Here is a 15,275-nt window from a genome sequence, read left to right on the forward strand (position 1 = left end):
ACCGTTCCCGTCTCGTCTCAGTTCTTCAAAAGAAAGAAGCAGGCCGCCTTCCTGAAAGATGCTTTTTATTTAAACATGTATGTACAGGTAGTTTCAGCTTATTTTCTGCATATCTGTTCAATATTAAACATTAGGACCTTCATCAAGTCACTACAACTACACAACGCCAAGTCATCAGAAGGAAGTAAAGTGACGAAGAGCAACACTTTTCGCTTGACGCGAGTCACTAATGTCCTAAATACACTCAAACACACACCGTCTATCGTAGGATTTACAAGGGGGGGTTGCATTCGCTTCCTGGTATTTATCGTTAAAAATGCAAGACTAAATTCAGAGGATGCAAGGCGCCGTCTGTCGTCGGCGATATGGATGAAGGAGTCCGTGTTTCTCAGTAGTCGATGGCGGAGATGATGTTAGTACACTCACTGATGCGTCGTCCTTCGGGGGAATGAGCGACACCATGACGGATGGCTGGGGCGTTCGCATTTACAAGCGTTAAGACGGTGGAAGGAGGGACTGAAAACTGCCAATGTCGCTGTGCCTACATCAGAACCTCTTTTTCTTCTTATTGACACACGGCTCAAGACGTTGGATAAGTATTTCTAATTTTATCTGCTTGAGGATACGTGGCCTGAATTTATTAATTTTAGATGAAACATTTGTCAAACTTTTACAAGCATCGCAGTGACAGTGGTGTATTTTTAGTTTGTGTGAAACTCATCTTTGTATTTCCCTCTAAGATACACAACCACAGCTAAATGAGCCGTTCATGACCAGACAGTGCAGCCGTGTTCGCAGTGTGTGTGTTAGTTTGGCCAGCGTGGGATCGAACTGCTGTTTTTGACCATATTTGTCTGCTGGGGGAACAAAAGCGTCCACCGGCTGGCGGGGATTTCTCACATCGCTATAGACCGGTCGGTGGAAGTCACTTAACGGTGAGGTGTTTGGGTGTTTGGAACCACCTGGAGCCGGCGGGAGGAACGGCGTGGAAATGAAAAACGGAGGCGTTTCAGGACTGGAATGGAAGAATAAATACCCGTCGCCATAACGTGAGAGTTTGACAAATGCTTCCTGTCACTCAGAGAAACCGGCTGTCATCATGACATTACAACACTGCCGCTCCAGCAGGGGGACGGAAGGGAGTGAATCAGTGAATTTGGAATATTTAAACCAGTGTAACAGCGTCTGGGGGGGTTTCTCTGGCTGACGGGACGTGTTTCTGATGGTTACATGACGGCGCACTGAGTGGCGCCGCAGCAGTCCTTGATGACGGCCGCGCCCGACTTGGTGATGGACGGCTTGTTCGGCGGCGGCTCCAGGATGTGCCTCTTGGGCTTCGGAGGATCTGGAGGGGAAGAGAAGAAGCGGAGATGTTTCTCTTCTGACTGTGCTAGTTACGTTTTTTTTTTTATTTTTTTTTTAATTTTTTAAACTAGTCACTCACGTTGCGTGACTTTGAGCTTCTGTTCCAGAGGCATGAGTTTGAGGCGGAGGAACTCGGCCATCTCCTTGTCCTCCTCCTGCTCCCTGCAGCCACATGAACACACCGTGAAGGTCTTTACACAGAGCTGCATCATTTACTCATTTCAATTTGTAGGATTACTTTTTGGTTTGCACAAATTTTACTTTAATAAAATAAAGTTGTGAGATGCCAACAGTGTAAAAACAGTGATCTTGAGAAACGCCTGCAGTGTTTGACAGAATTAGGATCCTGTGCCTGTGGAGGATGGATCGGGTTTATCTTTTGGAGGAGACCGTTCGTCGCTCTGTGACACCAGCGTGAAAACGGTGTGGCCTCGACAACATGTGACAACTCGAGCTCACGTTCCTCTTGTTCCTCAGCAACAGTGAGAGTTTAAAATAACCAGATCTTTAACCTGCGGCGCTTCTTTATGGCAGAGAATTAAAACATATTCTGCCTGAAAGTTTCCTCTGGATCTTAGTGAAAGTTTTATACTTTATTAGACGTACAACACTAAAAATGACTTTTTGAGGAGTGGATCTATGTATGCACACACACACACTTATCATCATACCGATCATGATTTATCTTTTTATTCCAGCTGCTGTCGTTCTGGTACTGAACTCCTATAACCTCCTGTGGTCGTGTCGTTCAGGTTTTTCTGGTTTTAGTTTTGAATCTGTCTGTTTCTCATATGTTGACTGTCTTTTTGCTCCTCAGCTCCCTGATTATTCCCGGTCGTTTCCAGCTGTTCCTCGATTCTCTGTGTTTCGTATTGTGTTCATGGCTCCTCTCTGACGTTCCGCTGTACCTTAATCTCTCCACCTCGGCGTCGTCCACCAGGAAGTCCCTCTTCTGCACCAGTTTGTGGATCTTCAGGATCAGCTCCTCTTCCCGCTGCTTGTGTTTCTTGTTTTTTTCCTTCTCTGGAAGATAATGGAGGGCATGGAACGCATGAGATTTGACCTCATGGCAAACACACGTCTCACACACACCTAAACACACACACCTTTAATTCTCCCCTCGTGCATAAATGATAATAAACAAGACTCTGACTTAATTATGCAAATTCCAGGGAGCTTTCTGTTCATTTGGCTGGGTGCAGGTCAGGAATATGCTCTACGCTTAGTCTCAACATCCTCACCTTCACGCTCCGAGACACATAAACAGGGTAAATTACATGCACAGGCACGTGCACGTGCCCGGCGGTGGAGGTAGCTCGTGCATCTGGAGTTGAAAAACGACTGCCAACATCAGCTCTTTCTGCGGGAGTACAGTGGAGCAGAGCAGCTCCGGACCGCACGCCCCCCTGGTGGGGGGGGGGGGGCGGGCTCATAAATCCTCCCGTCAGAGGAGCAGCAGGCCTGTTTGTGACTCTGGTTCTCTGGGCCGGAGGAATGAGGCTCCGGGGGCCCAGCATTCATGTGCACGACGCCCGGCTGGCGGCTGAGGGACCGCAGGGGGCCGATTTTCAGGTAACGGGGGAAAATATCTTCGGTTTCCAAACCAGGGGTGTCAAACATATTTTAGCTCATATTTTAGTTCCATCCTCAGTGGGCCGGACCAGTAAAATGGAGCCATAATTACCTTGGAGTTTTGTCTTAGTTGTGGTCCTCAGTATATGTGAGGAAAATGTCTTGCTAAAAACAATCAGTCGTGAAAATGACAACAGTCTCAATACAAAACCAGTTTTAATGAAACTTCTGATGTAGAAAACAGTGAAATGTAAAAAACAAAACAAAACAAAAAAAAACATTCTTTTACAGGCCTCATTTGATGCTACATCAGGGATGTCAACCCTTTTTTCTTATCATAGCAAAGGAAATGTTATTCCAAACTAAAAATAAACTTCAGTGTGCTGAAGTACAGAATTTTCAAGTATTAGAAAATGTTTTAAGACCTGATTTTTATCTCTTTTTTAACCAGAGGTCAAATTGATAATGCTGGATCTTTACCTTCATTTACTGAGTGTCGGCATAAATGTCAAAATGATGAACTTTCCGGTGATATTGTCATTTTTTTAAATGCTTGTGTGAATTTTTTCCGCACTATTTCTGTATGAAGAATGTTATGCTTCACTCTTCTCCTGTAGCGGAGCCAGAGTGGGGGCAAGGGGGCGGTCGCCCCAGGGCCCACAAGGTCATAGGGCCCCGTTTCATGTGATGTGTTCACATTTACTCGTAAATAAATTATTATAATAAAATGTGCAGTGTGTGCAAGAAGGTATAAGCATATGATTGTGGGCTCCAATTTGCCAATTCTTACATTACGACTGTCCATGAATGCATCAGAGCTGTAAGCCAGCGCTGATTGGCTGTGCGGTATTAATGAGTTTTTTCTTTTGCACTTGATCTGAACTCTTTGGAGGGAAGTTAAACAGTATGCTAAACACTATGCTAGCCGCTAGCGGTACTACCCAAAACCTAACATCGGAGCCACTGGTGAGTCAGTGAAACCTTCAAAAATATTATCTTTATCAGAATGCTGTGGTCTTAAACACCTGCCTATTTGAATGTGCCTTGTGTTGCTCTCAACTATAAGAGACCGCCGAGTCTATTTTTTTTTCTAATATACGTGAATTCCAAAAGATATAGATAGCTGTGTCTATATCTATCTGAATAGATTGTGTAATTTTAGACCAGCTGTGTTCATTTTATATTTAAGCTGTATCAAAGATGGTACAGACTTTTTATCTGAGTTTTCAGCACCATGGACAGCGAACGCTCTGAGATTGACAGCTGAGAGGCTGCATTTGTGTGTGTGTGTGTGTGTGTGTGTGTGTGTGTGTGTGTGTGTGTGTGTGTGTGTGTGTGTGCGCACGCTTGTGTGTGCCTGCGTATGTGTATTTGTTCTTCAGAACAAGTTTGTGAACTGGTTTGTGACTTTATTCTGCTTTCTGAGGCATATAGGTTTGCTTGGCTCAATAAAAGTGAGCATTAGTGTGTTGTTTGATGGTAGCATGAGGGATTGTTTGAATGGTAAAATTACTATCAGTCGAGAATGCTCCGCCCCCTCTGTACTGAGACCCACGCTCCGCCTCTTCTCTTCTCTCACATAGTTCACAGCCTGTTTACCTCCTGGATATTTTTAAATCCTAAAGAAAAGAGGAGGAACACTGCTGTGGAAATAATTACTTAATAATAATTACAAATGTGTGATCATTTAAATGAAGATATTTCTCTAATCTAAGTTTTAATAACAGTATTTCTTTGACTTTTGTTTTATTATAACTCCAATATAAACACGCGGCTTTACATGTTAAATATTAAGAACTGAAGAAAATCAGATAAATCATCTCATTCTAGTTTGAAACAAATCTCCAAATGGGATCCCAATTTAAAGATCATACTGTCCCTCACACTGTTTAAATATGACTTAGCAGAGTTCTGCTGTATATTCAAGAAGAGATTTATTTTCTGTGTGAAGTTTATTAAAACAACGTTGTTGAAGCTATTGACAAAAGCGACATTGTTTCAGCTTGTTTGCTCGGGTATGTACTGAGGGAATCGGGACCGTGACGCCTTAAATCAACCCCGTGAAAAACAAGCCACAGGTCGTATCGTCAGAAATCCTCCTGGAGGAAAAACGACGGCGGCGGGAAGAAGCAGAACGTCATTTTGTTCTTTCTCACTTGTCTCTGTCACTGTATATATATATATATATGTACAGTATACTGTTATGTTACGGCTGTCAGGTGGTTAAAATTATCTGCTGGGCAGGTCACTGCTGGGTGTGTGTCCTTGAACATGACACCAACCGCTCCTACACACACACACACACACTCACAGGAGGAGGTGTGTGTGCTGTCCTGCAGGCTTCCTTGATGGTGTTTCTATAAAACTTCACAGACTGAGACGACAATGAGCCACTATCTCTTAATGTTGTAGTTAATGGTGTAAATGCTGTAGTTAGTGGTTGTAATGCTGTAATTAGTGATTTGAATGCTGTAATTTCTGGTTTTAATGCTGTAGTGACAAGTTTAAATGCTGTAGTTGGGGGTTTTAATGTATTTCATGTTACGTTAGTGTAATTATGTGCTTGTTACAGGTAAATTGCATGCCTTTCAAGGTGTAATTAAATGCGTGTTACAGTGTAATGACATGCACGTGAAAACGTACATGCGTATAATGGCATAATTACATGTGCGACACAGTGTAATTACATGCGTTTTAAAGTGTGGTTTTAATTGTAATTACATGTTACATGTTATAGCATGATCATATGCGTGTTACAGCGAAATAACATGCGTTTTTTTAATTGTAATGACATGCGTGTTACAGCGTAATGACATGCATGTTACAGTGTAATTACATGTGCGTTACAGTTTAATTATATATGTTTTACAGTGTAATTACATGCATGTTACAGCGTAATTACATGCAATTTGAAGTGTATTTAAATGTGTATCTTTACTCTATATCTCTATATGTGTCTCTATATAGCTGCTGGACGTCACTGCTTGCTGGTGAAGTGTTGCTCTGCTGGTGTTGCCCTCCCGGTGATGATGGACGGCTGTTTGTGCGATTATTCCTCCCTCATAACTCCAACATGTCCCTGAGACTTGCGATCAATCCGCCACAGTTCAGAGTAACGGCGCTTCCTAGAACTGAGTGCAGAGCTTTACGAGATTCTGCAGTCTGAAGCCTCTTTCTGCCATAAAGACCCCTCTATTTTTTTGGTTGAATCCAAACAGTGAAACGTGGACAGTTTTGCAGGCAGGTGATCGATCCAGGGCTGTTTATATCTCTGTAAAGTTCACGGCTCTGCTGCTGGTTTGTGAATGGGTGTGTTTTTTGTACCTGGGACTGACACGATCTGTCGCAGCTCCTGCTTTAAGCTCATGATGTCTTTGCAGAGTTGGATGTCGTCCATCCTGGAGGGAAAGAGGAAAACACAGGCCGGAGTTTAGTTCTTTCCAGCAGATTGAAGAACAGCTGATATAATAAGCTGCTTCCACTTATCTGATGAAATGATGCTGGGCAGACTCGTTCTGAATCAAACCTCCAATCTGACAGGCAACACTTTGTTTATATTTAATCTGGAGGATGGGAAAATTGCTCCTTTGGTTACTCTTGTTTTAAATCGATCTTCAGGAATTTTTAATTTTACGTTCACAGGAAGGGACTCCATCATTCCCTTCACTTCACGATCATTTTGTATAAACATCAAGCAACTGAAATGCAGCAGAGAAGCTTCAACGTTCAGTATTTCTCTGGATAATTAAGAAATCATTTGTGTCACTCGGCCTGTCGATTAAAAGACAAACTGATGGGGCATTCCTGACCGACTGATCCAGTGCTACTGAAATAAACTCTCTTCTTGTACTTGTCATTAAGATTTCCCAGCTGCAAGACGCTGTCACACGTCAGGAGTGTGTGTGTGTGTGAAGATGGAAAACATGCAACAAAAATCAATCCTGCTCTTCCTCGACATTTCCTCCTCTCTCGCTGTGGCAGTGACAGCTTCCACACATTTAATTCTCCTTGTGCCTTGTGATAGTTCCAGCTGATGACTCATCCGCGGCCTCCCTCCTCCTCCTCTTCCTCCTCCTCCTTCTCCTGCTCTTCCTCCTCCTTCTCCTCCTCCTCTTCTCACAATGATCCCTCTTTCCTCCATCATCCTCTCCCTTCTCCTTTCTTTTCCTCTTCAACTCCTCTTCACTTCCTCGTCATCCTCGTCCTCCTCCTCTTCTTCCTTCCTCTTCCTCTTTTACAGTCTCCTCCTCCTCCTCCCTCTACATTCATGTTGTTGTTATTTCACACCTTTTTTCCTCTCCCTCCTCTGTTTTCCCTCTTTGTTTTACTCTCTCAATGCTATCTGTGCTTTCCAGCAGCTTCTTCACCCTGACTGACACACACACACACACACACCGGGCGGTAAACAATAAGCTGCATGAAGGCGTGGTGAATCTATAAAGTGGTGTGTGAACTGACATTATCATTAGAAGTGTGACGGATTCAGATGTGATGAACCGTGATGAACCATAAAATCCACTTTGATCGTTTAACATTTGTGACAAATGGACGCAGCTTCGACACCGACGATAAACTCATTTCATTAACTTTAAATCCCAAGTTTTAAAAATCTGATGCCCCATTTAAAGAATTCTTTTAATCAACAAACTTGTGGATTTGACAAAATAGAAACCATTGCAGCTTTTTCTTTTACGAAATGTAACCTGCAGCGTAAACCATCTGCAGCGCTGTTTGGGATTTTCTCAGTTGCAGCATCGTCAGTTCTGATGCAACAGTGGTGAAACAGTCAGTCTTCACAGCTCCAGACAGCAGGTTTACTGACAGTCACACTAAAACAACAACACCGGTCTGATTTTCTACAGGTGCAGATCGATCCTCCTGCAGCAGATTACCAGGGATTACCACTGCTCTGCTTCTGTTAGTTCAAATATTCTAAAATGAGACAGACTGCGATCAGTGGATGGAAAGTCCCCTCCTCTTAAATACAGTTTAATTAAACTTATTGATCACACATGTGAAAGCCTAATTTTCTTCATATTCAACAAAATAATACTCTATATTTAAAATGTGCCTGAAAAAGCTACTTGTGCATGTGGAGGAAAAAAATAGACTGAAACACAGAGGTGGCAGGCTGTATGTTTCAGTGCTGATAACAATAACTGTGCTAAAAATCAGATAAAATATTGATTCAAGTTCTGTTGTAGAGGAAAGTCAGAAAGTGTAGACAGAAAGAAAAAGTTCTCAAACTTCCTGCACAATGTAAGGCTGATCACTGACTCTAAATAGTTCTTCTGTGTTAATCCCCGCGATGGACTGTAAACCTGATTCTCTGGACAGATGACTGGATGAATGGACCCTCTTTGTGTTGTTCTGCAAACCGTTTTCATCCCTATCCGGCGCCACAGAAGCTCCACAATGACCCATTCATTTCATTTAGATCTCATGAAGCCGAACTGAATCCGTGCTGAGGATAATATGCAGAAATATCTCCAAATTCTTCTGTTAAAATGTAAAGAAATGACTGAAGAGTGACGTATTAACGTGGTGTTGGTGGCTGTGCAGCCCAGACAGCAGCAGATATAAATAAAATGTCTGAAACTGAACGCTGATCCATAATCCTTGAGGTGAGTGTGGACGGCGGGTTCAGCAGGGTGACTCACTCAGCTGCTATTGGCACGTCTCACACACACACACACACACACACACACACACACACACACACACACACACACACACACACACACACACACACCCCGCTCCTCTCAGCCTCCGCCAGGCACCGACTAACTGTACATCTCAAAGAAACGGCGCCCGGCTGTGTCATGGCAACAAGGTGAGCTTTATTATCTGCTCGACAACAGCGCCGGGACGCGTCACGCCGCCGCCCGGCGTTACTTCGCGCTCCGCTCGCCCCGACGGAGCCGGACTCACATGAAGCGCAGCTCCGACTCCCTGCGCACCAGGACCTCCCGCAGGCGCTGGATGCGAGCCATCTCCACCTCGATCTCCTCCGGGGACATGGTGCTCTCCGCCATGGACACGTCGGAGTGACCTGAGACACACAGAGGGAGAGAACGAGAGAACTGTTCATCATTTCATGGAGTCTGCATGTTCTGCCAGTTCGTGCTTTTCCTTATCGACATCTGTAGAATCCATTTATACAGTTATAGTTTATTTAAATAGTTTCTGTTGTTGCATGTTTTTGACACTTGGACACAGTTTGAACACGTTAGAGGGCAGAGGTCACAGGAAAAGGATTTACAGTAGAAATAGAAATAGGAAAACTCGATATGTTCATCAAAAAGACTGATTGGAAATTCTGTTCTGTGTTGATTCACTCCGTTCCTCCACCTGCGCAGTAATCACAATAATATGGCACTGGAACATCGAGCCATAGCGGTCTGGTTTCCTCCCACGACCCGGTGACTCCAAATGACCCCTGGACATGAGCGTGTGTGTGATTTTTGCCTTCCTCTCTTTATGCTGTGATGGATTGAACACCTGTCTCCAGGGTCTGTCCCATCCAAAGCTGGAATTATGACAGTCACAAACTATAAGAGAAGACTTAATAGATGTTTAAAATTGAAACTGTTGGACTAGCGTGATGACAGTTGAAGTTATGAAGAATGAAACTTCTAAAAGACGAACCAGAAATGAATCCTTGAGCTGAGACAGGATGTGGTGTGAGAGCTGAGTGGCTCAGGTCGGTTTAGACACATTACCGCCGCGCTCCCTCCTCATAACACGTCACTCTTCACCCATCCTCAAGCCTCTTAGCTGCATCTCTGTTTAATAAGTTGTTCAATGTGCCAAGAAAACTATAAACAATCAGGAATGTGGACTTGCCGTGTGCCGTGGGAATCGGCCCGTCCTCCTTCCTCGGCGTCATTCACAGTCCAGGAGCCGTTTCAGTGGTTTGTGTTACAAAGAGAAGTAACCAGACTTGGATTCATGGAACAATGTTGCAGCACAACGCCCACATCTGACTGAAGATCTTCATCATAAGTCATCGCTCTTTTGGCTTCGTGTGACAAATGCATGAAGGCGTTGATCTTTTTCGTTCCGCCAAAACTTTCTAGAGAGCGTCGGCTCGTTGGCAGACGCTCTTCTCACCTCGCCTCAACGTGACGAGTTTTCTCACAGCAGCCAAGAACGTGGCGTTAGGAGAGAAAGCAGCTTGAGTGATTAAGAGAGCTGATTAAAAATTTAAAGGCACAAATGACAAGAAGAAGCTTCAGTGAACTGAGACCAGTGTTTTTTCTTCGCTGAAGAAGTGAAGAAAACACAAACGACTCCACGCTCCATATCTGCCAATAAGGCACAGCAGCTAAAAACCACACTGGCCAGCCTCTAGCAGCAGGGATCAATGCAGCGACCGGAGCAGACGCTGCTGCTGCAGGACGCTCGGCGGCGGCGTCACAGCCTGATTAACCGAGAGAGATGTGCCTGTGAAAGTGTCTGGTGGAAACGCGGCCGGGTTTCCCCCTCCCCGCCTCCAGCTGAGAGCTGACGGAGGCGGTCTGCAGTGAGGGAAGTCAAAATATTTTCGTCTCTGCAGTTTCAATCTTGACATTTGTTTCTGAACTTCCACTCACAAGCAGCTTCAGAGCGGATGAATAATGCATGGCGATCGCTCGGCGGTTTCCACAAACACTTCTCTTGATTCTACATTTGGGATCTCTGCAGCTCTTCATCTGCTCCGCAAAGCCAAAATTCAGTTACTTCAACTTCAATCATCGAAGAACAGAAAACGTCTCATGTTATTCTGTAGAAATACAACTAAATCAGCTGACATCTGGAGAATGTTACATCCACCTTCTCTTTTCTATAAAGCCGACAGCTGCAGACGGTTGGAGCCGATCGCCGCTGACTGAGGACAAAACCAGGAAATTCAGAGTTAATCTTTAAATCAGGAGCGTCAAACTTATTTTAGATCAGCGAACTCTCTCAACGTAGCGCCAGGTTTAATGGTGCAAAACACAGTGAAATGTCCAAAAAGCATCGAGAACTGCTGCATTTTGCAGAATTTTTGCAAGTTGCTTGGTAGGTTGGGGCCGGGCTGCAGGTCTCCTGTGGGCCAGTTTTCACCCACAGGCTTTACGTTTGACAGCTCTGCTCTAATGCAAGTTTTTGAGATTACTGGAGGAAAATGGAGTACTGAGAAACTCTGAGCATGTAAAATCTACGTAGTCCTCCAGTCCAGTGGGGATGTGATTGGGCTGTCTTCATCTGTGTTCATCAGTAAACAAGACATGAGAAGTGAATTTATATCTAAAGGTAATAAATTATCTTAGGATGTGACAGTTAGGACAAGGTAGGAGAGGTAAACACGCCTGTCTGTTCAAGTATTGATGACTGTGGGAAAGAAAGCGTGTGTCAGTTTGCATTTTCATGTGTGTGTAAATGGCCTGCCTGGCGGCAGCAGTTCACACAGACCGCAGACATTAAAATGCATCATGTCAGCGAAAAATAGAGAAACACAGCAGAGCTGTGGAGCTCAGAAACAAGGATGTGGGCTGAGAAGAATTGCTTGATGGCTACTTTTGATACAGCAGCTTCAGCCTGTGACACCTAAAGATTTACTGTATCGAAATGAAATCCTGAGTCAAACATGTTGGACGCTTTAATGACCTGATTGCTCCCTTTTACGAGACATTACAGCTTCCATTCGACTAATTTGTACATTAAGAGTCCTTTGCCCAACATCAACTGAAAACCAGCAACTATTCTCATTTGTGAGGCTGAAATCAAATGTATTCATATAAAAATATCTTAAAAGATGGTATAAAAGTCATGTGTAAAGTGCCTGTAATCATCCCTTCTGTTCATTTTGTGATATGAATGGACTCCTGTCTTCACGCCTCCGTGCACCTGAATAAACAAAGTGTTCGCATCCTTAATCCTAAATCATCAGATCTGACGTGTGGAGCTGATCCACAGAGCATGGCAACGTTAGAGGAGCAGCTGGATCGGCTCTCCATCCTCCTGCAGCAACACACACTGCAGTGTGTGTGTGTGTGTGTGTGTGTGTGAGTCGCCGTTCCATGGACGCTGGCTGAGTCCGGCGCTGACTCACCACAGCAGACAGGAGTCTGGGTTTGTTTGTGCCGCGCTCATGTTGAATCATCACCGATCCCGTCTCGCTGACAGCACAGTCGCTGAACCAAAGTTAAAGTTTATGAAACATTTGTCTTCCTGTGTCTCTGCCGGCCGTTCCTTGTGTTTCTTGGCACACTCTCTCTCTCTCTCTCTGGCCATGTGCTCCTCATCAATATCACCACACTGCATTGAGTCCCGACGGGACCATTAAAGGTGGCAAAGTGCCAGTTTAATAAAGTCTCAGCAGCTCCCTCTCATCACACACACACACACACACACACACACACACACACACACACACACACACACACACACACACACACACACACCAAGCATTAAAATCATTACAGAGAACAAGGAGCTTAGATGCTCCTAATTAAGAGTGTCCGGTTCACCGGGGACAGGTAAGGTTAACTCCGCTGCCTGCGTCGCCTGCAGGTGTAAACCAGCCTCCTCGCATCATTAGTGACCACGGATCAGCCCTCTTTCATTAAGACACGCCGGCTCGCCGGCGTACTTCAGGATTATGATTTAATGAGGGTTAAACGGCCTGCAGAGAGGAGTCCACAGGGTGTGAATGCAGACACATCCTGCAGTCTGGCCGGGTCCTGCTGCCGCTGCTGGACCACACCTCGTCCACAGAGTCCAGCAGGCCCTGCTGCTTCACCTGAGACTGCAGGTTTGTGTGAATCCACCAGGGAGAGAGAGAGAGAGAGAGAGAGACACACACCAAGGACTGAATCTGTGTCTAAAAATATCCCCCACAGCTTTTGTTGCCTTCTCTTTCTCTTCTTCTCAGACTTCATCTGGAAGTTTCTTCACGCCCCGCTCCCCGTGATGACGGCTCATCCTCAGTGATACCAAGTGGGGCACGTTTCACACGCCTCCTGTCTGTTTGCCGCTTCTGTCGACACATGCGTCATTCAGCGCTCGTCATCGCTTCAGATGATCTGACAGAAACACGCAATGCGATGAAAATAGAGAAAACACTCCTAAAACCATCCTTTTCCACCCTCAGTGGCTTAATGAACCTTTCTCAGACTGTACTTTAGGACATTATTCATTTATATGTGAAAAAAATTGAAAAGGAATCAGAAATCATAACAATGTAATAATGATGTATTGGAACTGCATTATACTGTTTGTTATTATAAATTTACATCGTAAATGTTGTAGTGTAATGTGCAAATTGCCTTTCAAACTGTATTTTTAAATGATGTGGAGGATTCTGAGCAGAGTTTTCATGTATTGATTTCACAATTTCTTATTAACCACACGATAAATAAAACAAATCAACTGAGGAAGTTGAAATATATCTTGTGCATTAAGTGGGGGCAAATCTAAGAGATGCAAAGAAAACTGATTTGCAGGATTATTTTTCTGAGCAATCTGTCTCATAATTCCTGCCGCTGCAGTTTGCAGTGCTGCAAGTTTACAGCTGTTATGGTGAAGAGTTCGACTGCGCCCTGCTTATGAGTCATACCAGCACAGGGTGAAGTTACGCACAGAGGGGGGAAAAGTTGAGTTCTATAATAATGTTTTAAAACTTTCCTCCACATGCAGCAAACTGTATTCTGGAAGCCTCAAACATGTTGGCATGGATGTGAGCGGTGCACGGGGTGAAACACTGCGCTGTGTGTGTATATGTGTGAGTGTGTGTGTGTGTGTGTGTGTGTGTGTGTGTGTGTGTGTGTGTGTGTGTGTGTGTGTGTGTGCGGGCAGGATGAAGAGGAGAGTGCAGTGATCCTGCTCGGTTGTATTTTCAGGGATCGTTTCTTGGCACTCATTCACAGCGCGTGCAGCGCGGAGGGGGAGCACCGGGCCTTTCGGCTGATTTTGCAGAGGAAGCCGCGCCGCTGATACCGAGACATCCCGAAGCTTTTGTGAGTCACGCGTTAACCCCTGCAGCGCCGGGCGGGAAGCAGCGTCCACGGCGGCCTCGTCCCCCCCCCCCACACACACACACACATTTTCCCAGCAGACCCCCGCCTTTCACCGGACAGACGCTCACCTTTGTCCGTCGTCCACGCCGTTTCCGACACCGCGCCGTAGCTGCGGAGCGCGCGCTCCGTGTCCGAGAAGGATTTCTTCAGCTCCATGTCGGACGAGTCCCCGCGCGCGCAAACCGCGAAAAGAGGTCGTCCTTTGGCGAAGTCCTCGCGTGCCCTCTGCGTGACGCCCTCCAGGTACGTCGGTTTCACCCGGTGACACGTCTCCAGCGACCCGAGACGGCGAGCATCTTTATTCGAGCTTTTCAAGTCCATCGACGTTGGATGGATGCGAAGCGGAGGATGCAGGGCGCGTGCGCAGTGCGGCGCAGGGAGGGGAGCGCGCGGGTGACTCCCACTGGCACCGAGACGGGTAAAAATAAAACAATAGGCGCAGAGCAGCATCAAAGTTTTCACCAAAGACTTCTTCCTTCAATGTATACATACAGTATATTTAAATCTATCGACCTGGATTCATGAGTATGTTCATGTGAATATGACTGAAGGCTCAGAGGTTTTCTTAAAGCTTACTCTAAAAACTATGCCTGAGGTGAATTGGTTGTCCTAAGTTACCCTGCTGAGGCTTGAAAATGTTTGTTTTAGTGTGTGTTTGTAGTGTGAACTGGAACCCTGTCCAGGATGCAGCCTGCCTCCTCCCAGTGTCAGCTGATCTCTGAGACGTTTTTTTTTTTTTTTTTGTTTTCTCAAGTGTAAAGAAAACATATGGTTTGTCTGCATGAGGGAAAACCTACAAAAACACACTTCAAAATCCCAAAATAGAAGAACTGCGTTTTTAAATGGTAGACCTAAATATGTAAATCTTAATGCAATGTAATGTGAACAGTAAAATAAATAAATAAGTAAATAAATAAATAAATAAATAAATCAGTTCTTTCTGTTCACAACGTTTCCAAATGAGCCTTTTTGTGGTTGTTGTTTTTGTTTTGTTTTTTTCCCCATATTAAATTAACAAAGGTTAAGTTCAAAACTACATTAGCTCATATTTAAAAACTGAAGGTGGCATGCTTGGGAACATGAATAAATCATCTGTTTTTGGTCTTCAAATCATACTTCTATTATTTAAAAGAAGTATATATTTTTTTCTTACAAACATTTTACAGGAGCACTTCCTTTTGTCACCAATTCAAAAATATTTAGGTTTGGATTTAAAGTACTCTAAGAAAAAAAGGAAGCGCCCAAGAGGAACTTTAAGCAGATGTCACTTGACCAAAATGTGTTCAATGTAATTTA

The 15,275-nt window shown here is 44.5% G+C and overlaps 1 protein-coding gene across 1 annotated transcript; it reads right to left on the bottom strand.

Annotated features, from left to right (window-relative positions):
- Positions 1–52: 52 nt before the first annotated feature.
- bmerb1 (bMERB domain containing 1) lies at positions 53–14,337 on the bottom strand. The gene is made up of 6 exons (XM_030093268.1): positions 14,048–14,337; positions 8,869–8,989; positions 6,262–6,335; positions 2,274–2,388; positions 1,445–1,527; positions 53–1,345 (listed from the first exon to the last, which is right to left on the bottom strand). The coding sequence occupies exons 1-6, from the start codon at positions 14,298–14,300 to the stop codon at positions 1,227–1,229; spliced, it is 765 nt and encodes a 254-aa protein (XP_029949128.1). The 5' UTR covers positions 14,301–14,337; the 3' UTR covers positions 53–1,226.
- Between the last annotated feature and the right edge of the window lie 938 nt (positions 14,338–15,275).

This window comes from Salarias fasciatus, chromosome 6 (genome assembly GCF_902148845.1).
Source record: "Salarias fasciatus chromosome 6, fSalaFa1.1, whole genome shotgun sequence".
Lineage (NCBI taxonomy): Eukaryota > Metazoa > Chordata > Actinopteri > Blenniiformes > Blenniidae > Salarias > Salarias fasciatus.